This window comes from Podarcis muralis, chromosome 11 (assembly GCF_964188315.1).
Source record: "Podarcis muralis chromosome 11, rPodMur119.hap1.1, whole genome shotgun sequence".
Classification (NCBI taxonomy): domain Eukaryota; kingdom Metazoa; phylum Chordata; class Lepidosauria; order Squamata; family Lacertidae; genus Podarcis; species Podarcis muralis.
The window spans coordinates 29107608-29123647 of record NC_135665.1 but is presented as its reverse complement, the minus strand read 5'-3'; the positions used below and the strand labels follow the sequence as shown (position 1 = coordinate 29123647).

The window sequence follows — 16040 nt, the reverse complement described above, 5'->3', positions numbered from 1 at the left end:
AAAGGTGCCTTAAGGCATAATTCGGTACAGCAATCTGGATACTTCAAGTTGGCAAGCCAATTAACACACTTCAAGGCAATGGGGCAGTTAGGAGAATTCCTGGATACTAGTTTTCCAGTTCAGAGGGGAAAGGAGGACTCACTGAAATGAAAACACAAAGCCGAAGAGAGAAATACTAGCTAAACATGTAGGAGCTGGGTGCAAGTTATTGCCAAAGTTCGGCTTTACTTGACTTGGAATCATAGCTGTCAACATTTCCCTTTTTTTAAAGGGAAATTCCCTTATTCCGAATAGGATTCCTCACTAAAAAAGGGAAAAGTTGACAGCTATGCTTAGAATACAGGATCCTGCTCATAATGCCCATCTGCCCCCTGCTAAGAAAAAGAAAAAGAAGGAAGAAAAAAAACAACGAAAGATCAACCGCACCAGGACTTATAGTTTCTATGATGCACACAATAAGGATGAGGATACAGTACTCGGCACCTCCCTGACCCCTTTGTGGTTGAAATTGTAGAAGTTGCGGAAGGCATTCCCATCCCACAGCACTCCTAGTTATTATATCATGTCTCAGAGATGTTACGGCTTTGTCTTCCAGACCATAAAGAGACCTATGGATAATTTGCATGCCTGGCATCTTATTCCATATATCCAGCTGCCAATCTTTGCCTGCTGGTAGCTGGCAAGTCTTGGGATAGCGCACAGGTGAACTGGTGAGTGATCTGCCCCCTTAGGTAATCTGCTGTACTGGAGGTGCCAAGGCTGATTAATATCTGGAAGAAGGGCCACTGAGATCCCCCATGTGAGCTGCACTGAGGAAGCCATTTAGGTGTAAGTATATAAATAAACCAAAGCCAAGTCTGGAATAAGATAACTGGGCTCTTTAACCCAGTCTGCACCAATTTCAAAATTATTTTTACATATGAAAATGCTTTTAAGCATACGGAATGCTTTTTGTTGCTTGTATACATAAAATTGTTTTTACACACGAAATTGCTTTTAATTGTTGATTTTATTTTATTTTTTTACTGTAGCTTCACTTCTTGATTTCTCTGTTTGTCCCAGATCTGAAGAGGGGACAGAGGAAAACTAATACTTCCTGTGAAATTCAGAAGTGACCTCTGATTCAAAGAACGTGTGGAGGGCAAAGTCTCTGCCTAACTTTCCCAGGAGGGTGAGGATGCTCTCTGAAAAATAAAAAAAGAAAGTTTACTCCAACATAAGAAGCCCTAGTGAATTCAGGAAAGCTACCCAAGCAATGGTGGTGTGGGAACAAAGGGACCCTGGACTTTCCTTTGCCTTCCGATTATTCTGCCTAGGGGAAATATCGTTTACTTATTCATTCATTCATTCCGAATGCAATCCGGCTCCAGAAATGAACTACTACAACAACAGATAATAACAACTGCTCTGACTGGCAATCAGAAAGGGAAGGGATGCAGGAGGCGTGGGGATAATGAAACATCTGGAATTAAAAGAGGGAACCTGGTGGGTAAAAAAAAAGTGACAGGCAGTGGCGTAGCGTGGGTTGTCAGCACCCGGGGCAAGGCAAGTAATTTGCGCCCCCTAACCTGTGGATTTGCGCCCCCTAACCCGTGGATTTGCGCCCCCTAACCTGTGGATTTGCCCTAACCCCAGATGTTGCGCCCGGTGCGGCCGGCCCCCCCTGCACCCCCCACGCTACGCCACTGGTGACAGGCACTGTGAGCAGAGTAAAGAAAGAAAGAGTTGCAAAAGGTAGGCAAGAAAGTCGCTTCCTGTCTCATGGCAGAGACCAGGAGGGGCAGCCAGCTGATGGTCCAGATGTTCAGGTACGTTCCAGCGGTTTCCACGAGGGGAGGGAGCAGCGAGCGAGAGGCTGGGACTGGGAGCAGCGCTGCCTTCGCCTCCCTCATTTGTTTGCGGAGAGACCGTGGCGCTGTCGTTAAAGGCACCTCGTCGCCTGCCTCCTCCCTCCCTCCTTCTGTCTCTCCCTCCCTCCCTCCCTTTGTGTCAACGCTACGGAGCGCAGGAGGCCGGAGCGGAGCGAGCGCTTCTGGTGGCGGATCCGGAGACCCCGGAGGAGCCGCACCTCCTCGCTGGCTGGCTGGCTGGCAGCGCGGGGAGCGTCAGCGATGCAAGTGACGAGGCGATGCTCGCGGTGAGTTTCTTTTCCCGCGGGGGAGGGAGGGAGCGGGAGGGAGATGGACTTTCCCTGCCTCTCCCACTCCTTCGCGCCGGGGGGTCGGCCTCTCCCCCGCCTCAAATAGAACCTGGGAAATCACTTGTGGAGGGAATTCGCCGCGGGCCAACCTCACACCTGGAGTTTTCAGGCGCCGGCGGGAAAAAGTGCTCCGTCCATGCGAGGCTCGGAGCGCCAGCCTGGCTCTGTCTGAGCCCCATCCGGTGGCAGGAAAAGGCTGCGGAGAGAAAGCTGCTTAGGATCGAGGAGCCGCGCAGCCGGATCCTGAGCCACACTGCTTTCAAAGTAGGGGGGGGTTCGTTAGTGTTGACCACGCGCTTTACCCGGGAGCAAGCCCAGCGCACACATTGGGATTTCTCAGTAAGCAGTCAAGAGATGGATCTCGACGACTGGGGCGATCAGGTCATGCCTACACAAGGATCCCTTTATACTGAGTGACGAGATCGTCGTTGCAAAAGGATCTCTTTGTAACCAGCGATCTCCAGTGCCTACCTGGGTCGAGCAACCGGCACCTGCTGTAACAATAAGGAGCAGCGATCTTTTGTTATCAATAACTGAGATTACCCCCCTCCCTTTCCAAAGCACCTGGTGGAATTTTCTTTTTTGTACTTGTGGGGAAGGCGGCGGGGGTCAGAGCAGCCAGCTTGCTGCGGAGAATGAAGCAACCACATCCCATTGGTTCTCACCTGTCCGCTTTTATCCTCACAACAACCCGGAGAGGTAGGCTCGGCTGAGAGAGGCAGGGAGTGCCCACCCAACGAGCTTCGTGGCTGAACGCACGAGTGTGAAACCCGAAGTCCTAGTCTGGCCCTCTAACCACTATGCCACACTGCCTCGCTTTCAAACGATTTCCTTGGAAGCTGCCCGTGTACATTGCCCTGGAATGTCATTCTCAAGGCTTTTGCTATCCTTAAATCCAGTTTTCCGGGGAATAAAATCTAGGCTCCGGAGCATCAGGCTGCGATCATTGAATTTTCAGAGCGTGGTGATCCCACAGTCCGCTCCTAAAATACCCTTCCTTGCAAGGATTTCAGTGGGCTTCCATACTTCTAAGCAAAGCCGGAGGCTGGGGAGGGGGGAGGTTGGTTCCGTAACACCCTCGGTCAATTGGCAGGTAAAATCCTAGCATGTAATATATACTTGGGAGACACTGAGACTCTCAGTCTTAGGGTCGTGAGTTCGAGCCGCACGCTGGGCGACAGATTCCTGTATCGCAGGGGTTGGACTAGATGACCCTCGTGGCCCCTTCCAACTCTACAGTTCTGGGATTCTAAGAGTTTTCTGAGATATCTTTCTTCCAAGTAAAGCGTGCCCATTTCCGCGGTTTCACCAAACTGGGAGGGAAACTGGTTTTGCCCGCCCTTGACGCTGGAAGGAAGGGAGCACCAAGCCAGGAACTAACTGAGCTTCGCGGAGTAAGTTGCGTCTGATGTGTCCTTATCAATTTCAGGGCAGCTAATCTGCAATGTCGGACCCTACCTTAAAAAAGAAAAGAAAAGAAAGAAAGAAAGAAAGAAAGGAAGGAAGGAAGGAAGGAAGGAAGGAAGGAAGGGCGGGGAGCCCCCCTCTCCACCCCCCGTCTTCCTGACAGCCTTAATAACCCGCGTTTTTAGGAAAGCAAAGAGCCTGAAAAGCACATTAAAGGGCTCTGTCTTCCTTGCTGGAAAGCAAGAGGTTAAACTTTGTTTCGGAGGGACGAGCGTGCTGGTTTCCTGAGATAAATGGACAGGAAGCAAATTGCTTCCCCTGCTCTCTGGCCAGCGGCTCCCAAATGCTTTTTGCACCTGCTACTCTGCATTTTTGCAGTTCGGCGCTGCAAAAAAAAAAACTCCCCCCGCGCGATCGCATCACTTCCTTCCAGCCTGGCTCGAGGAGAAAGCCCCTTTCCCCCGGCCCCGGGAAGAGGGACCGTCTCACCGCTACCTTGATTTTTTATTTATTTATTTACGATTGCTTTTGTTGTTTTCGCTGCCGATCAGGTCCTGAACTACCCGGCGTCCCATCCTCGGAGATGCAGGTTTGACGACGCCCTCGGTTCGCTCGGCGCCGCAAGGGTTAAAGATGATGTAAGTAGCCAAGTATTTTTTTCCTTCTTCTTCTTCGCCCGAAGCGGATTTATTAAGCGCTGCGTGGTGGGTGAGCGCGCTTGTGCCCAGACTTCCCCAGATGGCCGGAGGAGAGAAGCAATGGAGGGAGATGGAATGGGACCCCGGGAGTTCTGGGTTCGAGTTTTACAACTAACCCCCCGCGGACTGAATCTGTCCACACACAGACCCCCATCCACCAAGTTTCCAGGATTCAGAATGGTGTGCTGGCAAAACAGTTCTGCAAACGGAAATCGCATCCACAGGGGGGCAGTTCAAGCTGCTCACGTTCCTTCTGGCGACTAGTGTTGTTTGAAGGAGAAGCCACAGTTTCTTTCACTAACGTTCCTAGCATATGCTTGACACATGACCAGCTACACTATCCTTCAGTTTCCCTTTCCCCTTCCCTCCGGTTTTCTGTTTACATGTTGATGCCTCCTTCCTGGACAGTAACTGCTGGATCCTAAGTGTGAAGGAAAGCTGACCGGATCCCCAGTTAGGTGTTCATTCATATAGGGTCTCCCAGCCTAGCTGGGCAAACCAGGCAGGTGTTAGTGGCTGCGAGCCACTTTCAGGTGGAAAGATTTCACCCCTAGGTATTTTATCTAAAAGCGTCTGCTTTCAAGGGAATCTGTTCCCAAGGAAAAGTGCTCAAAACTGGGACCTTAATGCCTCTTTACTTGTAAGTACATCTGAGGTGTACTTGCCAATAAACTTGCAAATAAACAAGATTATGGTGCTCAGGGCTCTTGCCGTTTGACTTCCATCAAGTAAGGCAGTTCAGGATGAAAGGTAAAAAAATCAAGTGTTCTTGTTACAGTTTAATGGATTTAGTAGGAGTCTGGAGTGCTCTGGTGCTTTGTGTGGATTTAAGCTAAAGCTGTGTGTGGATCTGTCTTGTTGATGGCAGCAGTGGCGGAGCACGGGGGGGCTGGCACGCATCCCGGGGGCGTGGTGTGCCACCCGCAGGGGCGTGACGCACATCCTGGGGGCATGGCACGCTGCCTGCGGGGGCGTGGTGCCCAGCGTGGGCGGGGGGCCAGCCACGATGGCACCCCACTGGGATCGTGCTGCCGGGGGCGGTGCACTCCCCCCGCACTCCTCTTCCTCCACCAGTGGATGGCAGCGTTTTCTTGCTTTCTCAAAGTCCCGGCCTTATGCAAGGGATGGAGACGCCCTCAAATGGAGGCCAACTCCTATCACCCCTGACCATTGGCCGTGTTGGTTGAGGCTGATGGGAGTTGGAGTCCAGTAATATCTGGAAGGCCGCAGGTTCCACATCCCTGTCTTAAAACACACACACATTCTTCTGAGTAGCCATATTTAGGCTTGAAACTATGTCACACTGAATTAAGTAGGGCCAACTAGTGAGTTAGCAATCAAGGTGACCGTGGCATTTCCTTCAAAAGGCTCCTGCCATAGGAACATGGCCAGTGGATGACGCACAGCATCTACTATTGCAGCTGGTAACATGTGGAACACATGTGGTCCAAACTTAAGGGGGTCCTCCATCAGCATAAGGAGAAACTGAACTGCTCAGTGGTTCATTTCCAGTTGATGGTTTTGTTGGAACTTTGCAAACACATGCCAGCACTTCAAACACCAAACTTTTTGGTCACAACAGATCTAAATAAGACTTCATTAGTGGACATCTTTTTCTTTTTTTAAAGCGGGGGGAGTAACCTTTCTAATTCAGGGGTATTATGTCGGCATCAGCATATTTAATAAATAAATAAAGAGAATGTATATGTAGCACATCTCTTAACAGTGGCATTTATATCATTGCAAAAGATGCAACTGAAAAGCATCATCTCCCAGCCTCTGTACAACTGAACAATCAAGCCCCCTTTGGTGAAATGTAGCTTCTTTTAATGAAAGCTGTAACATTTCATGACCTGTGTGTTTACAATAACTCAAGAGCGCCCTCTACAGTGTGAAGGGCTGCCATGCAGTAGAACGAGAGCAGATAGAGCCTTTTCTCCAGCGTTTCTTTTTTTAAAAAAAGTAATTTTCTGCATTCACTGATGGTCTTCCTGTAATCAATGCTGAAGAGTCAACTGCTCTGAAAAAAACACACTTGCATTTTATATACTTATATAAGTTGACATATTGGTTTTTTCCAACTTCAATTCATTTATGGGTTGGATTATTTTTGGCTTTGAACTATTTTCTCTGTATACCCTGAATCTAGTACAGGTTACAGCAGTTAACAGAGCTTTAAAGAGGGCAGGGCCCCCACTCTTCCAGTGGTCAAAATTCAGAAATGCATAATTGTCTTAATGCAGGTGGAGGTGTAGCACAAGTTGTGACCAGTGTCTCTTTATTGTTTAATAAAATTACCAGAGATAAATGGTTTGTGGATCTCTGGCAAAATAGATATTTTACTATTTAGGCAAAATGCACGCCTATGCATACTCAGAAGTATGTCACTGAATTTAAAAGGTGTGACTCAAAAGTAGATGTGTATATAACTGCAGACTCAGTTCTACTGAAATCTGTGGGACTTGGAATGAAACAGATGGGCTGTAAACTAGCTAAAATCACACAGTGATTTTATAAGATTTTATGGTGATACTAGAAATTTGTACACCTTAAGTGGTTTACTTTGCCTCACAAATGTATCCAATGAATGTGATGAATAATTACTGCCTGGTTTTGAGGCAGTAATTAAATACACTCTGTTTAGTACAGTTTGGTACATATTTACTCAGGAAGGAAGTCCTGGGTTCAATTGAGCTTACTTCCACATAAGTGGTAAAGAACTGAAACAACAGGTTCTCTGTGGGAGTTCATGCATCTCAAAAGCCACTTTTGCTAGTCATTATAACTTAATGGATGTGCAGTGTGCACTGTCCTCAAAACTAGATTAGGGATCTGGAACTTGTGGTCCACTAGATGTTGTCAGACTTCAGTTACCAACAGACCCAGTCAGCAGAGCAAATGGCCAGGGTTAATGGGAGCTGAACTGTAGCCCAATGTTATGTGGAAGTTCTCCATCCCTGCTTTAGATTTTGCTAGACCACCAGCTGTTATATAAACCACCTGAGTGTTGACTGTTGGCCCATGTTTGTGTGAACGGAGATGGTTGGTGCCCATTGAGGTTGGAGGGGCAAAATGCAGGGATCCCAAACAGTAGGTGGCGCTTGAGCCAGTACCAGACAGAGTCAACTAATTTTAGTTTCCCCATCATCCTCTTTCCTGCTAAATTATACAAGGGCAACTCTGGGACTAAGGAAGAAGTTGATGGGTTCTCCCACTACTCACTGCACTAGTCGTGAGAAATAAGGTGGGCAGGTGGGGGCTGGTTGGCAAGGCACTGCCCCACTTGCCCCAATGAACCAGCTACCACTGTTCACAACTCCCTGCCTGTACAGTGGTACCTCGGGTTACATACACTTCAGGTTACACACAGTTCAGGACTCCGCTAACCCAGAAATAGTACCTTGGGTTAAAAACTTTGCTTCAGGATGAGAACAGAAATTGTGCGGCAGCAGTGGGAGGCCCCATTAGCTAAAGTTGTGCTTCAGGTTAAGAACATTTTCAGGTTAAGAACGGACCTCCGGAATGAATTAGGTTCTTAACCAGAGGTACCACTGTATAGGTAGGTTTGCATTCTCTTATTGACATGGATATAATCAATGGGGGGGGGGGGTACTTCATCTGATCAACTTGTGCAGTTCAGACCTTTGCCAAAGGCACAGGAGCAACATCGGTTAAAATAATTGCAAAATAAATTGCCTGGGTTGCTTGCTTGAAATGTGTGGCTATACTGTTGTTTATAAGTGAAACCTCAAACACTCCCTCAAATCATTCCAAAGGCAAATAGCTTTAGAATGATGGTGGTATTTCAAGTTAGTTTTTGTGACCTTGGTTTTTGTGACCTTCCAAACACATATTTTGGGGGTTGAGGGCACCTGTTTAACAAGGCCCTTGTGCCCTTGCTAGAGAGTCACTCCCCTTGAACTCAGAGGGGGGTACAGGGATGCTGTGACTGCAACTAATAGCAAGTTCTTGCCTAAATGACTTCAGGATTAGGTTAAAGTAGGATCTTCAACATTTCCTCTGGCTCAATTCCAGGCCTCTCATTTTTGCATAACAATTCTTCCAAGAAACAGCCTCTATCCAGGTTGGAGGAAAGAGGGTTAAATTTTTTTTTTTTTAAAAAAGGAGCCCTTCTGACTGCCCCAAGGAGATATGCGTGCGAGCTGATGAAAAGGAAAGTGTATTCAAGTGTTAAAGCAATTCGTGAAGATTAGATTCCACTTCACACTTACAGATAAGGAAACTGGATGCTGTTAGACACCCCCCCCCCCCGCTTCCACGTTGTGTATATCCCGCCCCTCTCCGGCAGACTCCTTGTCCGCGTGCCTGGCAGCAATTTAGTACACTGCCTTCAGCCTCTGGATAGGGGAGAGACAGAAGCAGCAGCAGCTCAGTACGAGATCAGTGCTGCTAACGTTTACATCACAATCCACAAACTATTTCAATAAGTCCAGTTACAGATAGGTAGCCGTGTTGGTCTGCCAACACGTGTGTATCTGAAGAAGTGTGCATGCACACGAAAGCTCATACCAAGAACTAACTTAGTTGGTCTTTAAGGTGCTACTGGAAGGATTTTTTTTTTTTATTTCAATAAGAGCTGCCCTCCTGCCAATAAGTGATTATTCTATAGATGATTAGTTAAGGTAGCGTAACGCGGATTAGTTGCTCTTTAAATTGCCCTGTTTCGCTTAAGCCGCTTTAATGCACCAACCGTACACCAATTGCTTGGGGGGGGTGTAGAGCCCTCTCCCCCCCGATCTTTCTTTGTAGAAAATACACTCGAGCTAAGAATAGGCAGGTTGCTAATTATAGATTTTCCCCCCCTCGTATTATAATATATATAAGTGGAGCTTCCGGTCTCCTTGTTGTTCTTTACAATTCACTAGAGAAGGGTGGTTGTTACGAATTAATTATACCAGTTCAAACAAAACTACACCCTTTTAAAATGAGAACTGGAAGTGACCAATTGGAGGACGCCTCAGTCCTAATGATGACTAATTTCAAAGCTTGCTTGCTTAGGATGGCAACATTAAAATCCAGTCCTTTCTTTAGGGATGCCTAAGGAAGTCGTATGCCCCACTTTCCCCGTCTAACAAATAACTTCGCTGCTAAATCGAGGACGCAAAAAGTTAACAGGAAATTTAACTTGAAGCTGAATCTCTGCTGCGGAGAAGACACAGCGCTCTCTCGACCCCTTCGGGCAGGATCCTACGGGCAAACCCCACCCCTACTTTCCAACCGTGTTGCTGAAAACAAGCAGCCTTCAACCTTGTTCCAGGATTCTAATTTGGAAGGTTTGCCTAGTCAACGTTCCAGTGTTAAGAGTACGGGGCTGCGCTTTGCCGGGAACGTGATTGGCCGCTTAAAAAGAAAAAAAAGTTGAATCACGTGGGGGAGGACCCCCTCCCCTCGAAAGAACAGCTTAGATTACATCAAGCCAGCGCTCACCGGCCGGATCTCTAGTATAGTCTCGGCAGGAATGTGTGCGCTGGGAGGAAGGAGACGCGGCCCGGGGGTGGTGCGTAAAGGCGCAGACTTCCCGGCAGCGAGGGGGTGGGAATCACTGGAGTGTGAGGGCTCCGCAGTAAAAACAAAAAAGTCTCTTCCAGGCGGGTCCTTTCCCTCCTAGTGTAAGGAGACTCTGCACTAAATCTGCAGCCTCCTTTCCGCTTTTGTTTTGTGCAATTGGCCAGAGCAAAAATAATAATACCGACAGCCAGCCATTGCAAACAGTAAACACCTAAGCAGGCTCCTTGGAGAAGAAAAATCTACTCCAGAAATTGGTTTAGTTAGGTGGAGGAGGGAGAAGGAGGAGGAGGAGGTAAGTTCCGGCCTCCTATGAGGGTTGCCTTTGTTTGGCTGAACGGGCTCTGGGAGCCAATGGGAGCGCGCCGGGAGGAGTGGGGCGGGCGGGCGAGCCTGGTGTGAGTGTGTGTGCAGAGCCGAGATTGCTTCCAGTGGGAAGGGTGTCGGTCTGCTTTTCTGCTGCCAGGTCTCGCTCCGCTCGGCGTGAGGACGGGGCCGACCGTCTCCGGGGCTGCTCGGTGGCTTTCCGCTCACCCGCTTTGTGTCTCTCTTCTTTCTCCCCTCTTCCTCCTCCTCCCTTCCTCCAACCAACCGCCGCCTCTCCGCGATGCCGCCCTCGCTGGCCTCCGCGTCTGCTCCCGTGTGGCCTGGCGGCCTTTTTCCGCCGTGGGGTTGATCCGAAGGAGGAAGAAGAGGAAGCGCGGAGGCCCGATCGCCTGCTCATGCAGCAGCCCCATCGCCGCCGCCGCCGCCGCCCCACCGTTGGAGTCCCGTCGAGCTGCATGGACGGGCATGGGGAGAGCGGCCCCTCTCTGCGCCATCGCCGCCGCCAACGCCGCCAGGGCTGAGCAGCAGCAGCGCCGCCCCCCGCCTGCCCTCCTCGTCCTTTTCAGCCTGGGGCTGCTCCTACACACAGGTACCGCCTGGGCCCCTCTTTGGGCGGGGGTGGAGGGTGGAAACCCCCCAGAAAACGGGCCGGGATGGAGCGGGAAGCGACGCCCCGACGGCTGCGGAGCTGTGTAGTGAGACGTGTTTGTTCGCGAGTTGTTGGTTTGGGGGGGGGGTCCCTTTTTCTTTTCTTTTTAACGGGACGTTTGGTGGCCGAGCTGGGCTGCCCAGATCCGGAGTTCACTTCCTCGGGAGCAAGTGGAAAGCCCGCGATCGCGGAAAGTGCGCGCGCGTGCGTATGTGTATGTGTGTGTAGAGGAATCTGAAGTTTTTGCGCGACCCACCTGGAGCGTCGCAGGCGGGGCGGACGGCTCCTTGCTGAAGGCGCGTGGTGTTCCGAGGCTGCTCTTGCAAGTGGGAGCCGCTTGTGCCAAAACGCTTGTTTTGCAGCCCGGAGGAATCTGACACACACGCGAAGGCTTCTCTCTCCCTCCTCCTCGTCTCCTTTCCGCGGTCTCTGCTTTTAAAAAGCAAGTCTGCGAGCCTTCTCTCCCCAGCAAGGCGGGGGCGCGGAGCTGGCCCCGCTCGACGGAGCGGGGGAGGGGGCTGCCGTGTCTGGGTGAGTTTGATTGGCACCGCTCCCTCCCTGCCCGGGTGTTTACTAAGTCAGCGCCGAGATCAGGTTTCTCTTCTCCTCGCCGCCGCCTCCTCCTCGTCCTTCGCGACGCAGGAAAGAGAGCGCCTGGGCTCTCCTAATCTGCAGCTGGCGTTGAAGGATTTTGGGAGGAGAAGGCGAGGCGATCTCGGTGAAAAGTCGTCGCTTTCCCTTCTTCCCAGCGGCTGAACTTTGAATGCGGATCTGTTTGCGCGGCTGGAATTCTCACTTTTTCTTTTCTTTGCTCCAGTGGTGCAACTGTTTTGTTTTCTGCAAGATGCCTCTGTCTTGTCAGCTGTCATGCTTTTTTAAAAAAAATAGTATTTCGGTTGGCCTTCCTGTAGGAGCCCAAACCTTTGCTGGCTTGTAGGCTTCTCCTTTTCATTTCGCCCAGGGAAGCTTGCTGGGCAAAGGACTCCTCCGTCTCAGGCAAACTCATGAACAAAGGTTGGGTTTGTAGCATGGCTTGGGTGGGTGGGGGGACTTTATGGTGTGTATGGGGAAGGGCAGAGTCTGGTTTGTGTGCAGCAGGTCCCAGCTTCAGTCCTTGGCCATCCCCAGGTTAGGGATGGGAGAGTCCGAAATCCTGGTGGGATTCTTCCAGTCAGTGGTAGGCAGTGCAGAGGTAGATGGACCATTGCCTGACTAAGGCAGATTTCGTCTGCTCTTCCTAGCAAAGCATCTTACATCAGTGTGTGAAGGGGATCTGGGTCCCCAACTGTTTTTCTGATAGGGCTTCTGTGCCTTTAACACTTTTGCTTACAAATCAAGTAAGAACTTTTCCTGTCGCTATTGACACACCATAGCAATTTTCAGCTTCTGAATGTCTTGCTTTTAAAGATTTTATTACTGCTTTTCTTTATTTCGGAGGGAGTGGGAGCACCCAAGAAGTTTCCTAAAAATAAAAAGTCTCTGAAATCAATAGGATTTTGTGCTGGGGTATTTGGCCAGGCATACACTTATTTTAAATATTTGTAGGCCACCTTTCTGGACAACGTGCTCTGAAGGTGACAGCAGTGATATAAGATACAATATCAAATTAGAAACTATTTAAAACTACAACAGTTAGTAGAAATACTTGAAAATATTGTTCAGTCAGTAGAAAGAAACTGAGAGAGGCTCACTCTGGGTGTTCCTTGGTGCAAATGCAGAGATCAGATACATGAGTCCCAACGGAAATCTACACAGACGTATTTTGTGAAGTTCTAGATTGCACAAAGTTATGCAGTAATACAACCTTGGAATGCTGTGAGAAGAGCTTACTAGAGACGTTTCACAGAATAACAGGAAAGTGTGAGATCACCGTGTCAGAGATTTGTAGAATTGTAGAGTTAGAAGGGGTCAGTCATCTAGTCCAATGCCTTGCAATGGAGGAATCTCAGCTAGATCATACATAACAGATGTCCATCCAACCTGTGCTTTAAAATCTCCAAGGAAGGAGAGTCCACCACTTGTGGCAGTCTGTTCCACTGTCAAACAGCTCTTACCATCAGAAAATTCTTCCTGTTGTTTAGTTGGAATCTCCTTTCTTGTAATTTGAATTGACTGATTGAGGTCCTAACCTTCGGAGCAGGAGAAAACAAGCTTATTTCATCTTCTATGTGACAGTCCTTTAGATGTTCGAAGATGGCAATCGTGTTTCCTCTGTCTCTTCTTCACCAGGTTAAACATACCCAACTCCCTCGACCATTCCTCATAAGGCTTGGTTTCCAGACCCTTGATCATCTTGGTCACCCTCCTCTGCACACATTCCAGTTTGTTGATATTCTTCTTAAATGGTGGCACTGAGAACTGGACACAGTATTCCAGGTGTGGTCTTTCCAAGGCATAAGAGAGTGGTATTACTGTGGTTGTTTTAAGGAAAGGGTTGATTTTAGTTTTCCCAATGAGATTTAACTATATGAAACTGTATTAGACAGCTTCTGATAGAGCACACCACTTATTGAAGTACTAGAGGCCAACATTGCATGAATTTTAAGGAAGAGTGTGTTGACAAACTGGCTCCTGTCCCAATCTGAGAGCACCAGCTAAATTTAGGATTCCGGGTGTAGAGTAGCTTAGCTTTCAATAGGCTTCATGCTCTCAGTGGTCCACCGAGAGAAGCGATGGTCCTTAATCAAAAGCGAACTCGTGTTTGTGGCTTTTGATTCTTGTGTGTAGGTTACCAACCCGGCAGCCGTAGAATGTGTGAGGTTTTTGTTTGCAGAAGGTGTAGCACTGACAAGTCAGTACTGAACAAAGAACAAATTCTCTTTGTGACTTCCTTTATGAAATATTTAGAAATATTGTTTCTTTGAATCCACAACTTCTCTTTCTGTTTACAAAGAGGCCCTAGAGCAAAGTCCTGTCTCTTTTGGAGCTTTGTAACAAATACTATGAACCAAAACAATAAGGGAGAGTTCATAAGGTGTTTTGTTTTGTTTTGTTTTAAATTCAGTTTATTTATTACACTTTAGACTCATAGAACTGTAGAGTTGGAAGGGCCCCTGAAGATCTTCTAGTCAAACCCCCCGCAATGCAACTGGATTGGACCTGCAACCTTGGTGTTATCAGCACCACGCTCTAACCAACTGAGCTATCCACATTTCCCCCTTCCCCAAGGGGTTAAAGGTGGTGTACATGGTTCCTCTGCCTCCATTTTATTCTCACAACAATCTTGTGAGGTAGGCTAGACTGAGAGATGGTGACTGGCAGTGGCACAAGGTCATGCAGTGAGTTTTATGGCCAAGTGGGGGATTTGAACCCTGGGCTCCCAACAAACACTTAAATGTACACCACACACTTGCTGCATTCAACAGGTGTACACTCTTATGTCCCATTGGTACGCAGTAGTTGAGTTGTAAGCTCACATACAATATTCAGTGAGGGTACATCTCCAGTATATATACATCTTTGCTGCCAGCACAAGAAAATGGCTTCAGTGACACTTATTAAGTGCATCACTGAAGCAATTCCTTTTACTGGCAACAAGGCAAGGCATGCTGGGTCTGTTACACTTCCTGTTCCCTACCAAGATTAACATTCAGTGGAAAGAGTTGTGGTAGAATGTGGAATGTAGACCTACCCTTTTCATCTATTCTGCATTTTCTTAATCTTTAACCAAAACACCAATTTTTAAAATGAAAAACCCCAACTTCATAATTTTAGTTACTAAAATACTGTAAATACAAAATTCTCAGTGTCTGTTATTCCTAAAAGTATGTATAGCTTTCTTTAATTTATATACAGCACCATCCTATACACATCTAGATAGATGAAAGTCCTATAGAGTTCAGTGGGATTAATCTGTATAACTGCAGCCTTAAACGCATTGAATATTTACATTTCGAAGAGGATGGGGCTGCAACAAAAACACCAAGCTGCTTAAAATAGCATTTGAACTGGAAATTATTTTTCCAACATGGTATCTCTGATTCCCTCTTGGGGGTATGTTAAATATGCAGAACTGCATCCAAAATAGACATGCTTCTGCGGGTTAGTGAATATTTTAAAAATGTACATTAAAGACACCAGGAACCCCTGTTAATATTTTCCAACTGGGACCTGATGAGAAATCCTATGCTAAGGTTGCAAATCTAGGCACCTGGGAGTAAGTCCGATTGCACCCCAGGAGAAGAAGAAGAAGAGGAGTTTGGGTTTGATATCCTGCTTAATCAATACCCTAAGGAGTCTCAAAGCGGCTAACATTCTCCTTTCTCTTCCTCCCCCACAACAAACACTCTGTGAGGTGAGTGGGGCTGAGAGACTTCAAAGAAGTGTGACTAGCCCAAGGTCACCCAGCAGCTGCATGTGGAGGAGCGGGGAAGCGAACCCGGTTCACCAGATTACGAGTCCACCGCTCTGAACCACTACACCACACAGAACATGTACAGAAAGAAGCAAGATGTTGACTGTGGCTACTCCAAGACGATGCCAACTCAGTGGGTTGCAATGCAATGAAGCACCTGTGAGTTCAAGGCTGGTTACATTGCCATCTTGGAGCAGGTGGGCGCATACCTACAAGCTGCCCACCCTCTCAGCCCCACCACTGCAGCTCTTTCCCCTCATGTGCGACGACTGATCAATGCCACCAGTTGTTGGAAGAGCTCCATGCAGGAAAAGTATAGTATTATATCCATAACACGTTTTGATTTATAAAAGAACCCAGTGTTTGAAATTAGCCAGGCGCCAAGCGCGTTTTATAACCATGTGCAAATCTCTGGATGCTAGGATGGCCCCTCCAGCTTTCTTAAACAGAAGAACTTAATTTTTCTGCATTTGTGCCCCATCTTTTCCTTCAAGGGGTACATGGTTCACCCCCTCCTCGGTTAATCCCTACAACGACCCAGTGAGGTAGGCTAAGAGGTAAGTGAGTGGCCCAAGGTCACCCAGTGGGCCTCAGTGGGGATTTGAACCCTGATACCCCATGTCTTAGTCCAGCACTCTAACCACTATACCACACTGGCTCCCTAGAGTACTTCTGCTCTATAAATTAAGTAGGCAAATAAATATGGGGAGAGCCAAATGTCCTTTAGAGAAGGATCTGAAATACTTTCCTTGGAAGCTTGAGTTTGTTATAGTCTGGATTGTTTTATTTGATGTTTCAATGTGTTAAAGCTCAAGCAGAAAGGTAGATACACTTCAGGTTTTTTCATACATGGAGATAAGGGAGTAAGGATCAGGGTGA

General features: G+C 48.0%; 1 protein-coding gene across 4 annotated transcripts in view; it reads left to right on the top strand.

Moving 5' to 3' along the window:
- The first annotated feature begins 1988 nt into the window (after nucleotides 1–1988).
- RGMB (repulsive guidance molecule BMP co-receptor b) overlaps nucleotides 1989–16040 on the top strand; it is a 44290-nt gene continuing 30238 nt past the window's right edge. The window contains exons 1-3 of one of the 4 annotated variants that reach the window (XM_028748006.2): nucleotides 1989–2137; nucleotides 4159–4245; nucleotides 10515–10747. In XM_028748006.2, coding sequence (XP_028603839.2) covers nucleotides 4241–4245; nucleotides 10515–10747 — 238 coding nt within the window. In that variant the 5' untranslated portion in view covers nucleotides 1989–2137; nucleotides 4159–4240. Of the gene's footprint in view, nucleotides 2138–2192; nucleotides 2900–3964; nucleotides 4246–9746; nucleotides 10127–10514; nucleotides 10748–16040 lie in introns of those variants that run through there. The other 3 variants (XM_028748008.2, XM_028748007.2, XM_028748009.2) reach the window with 3 other exon arrangements.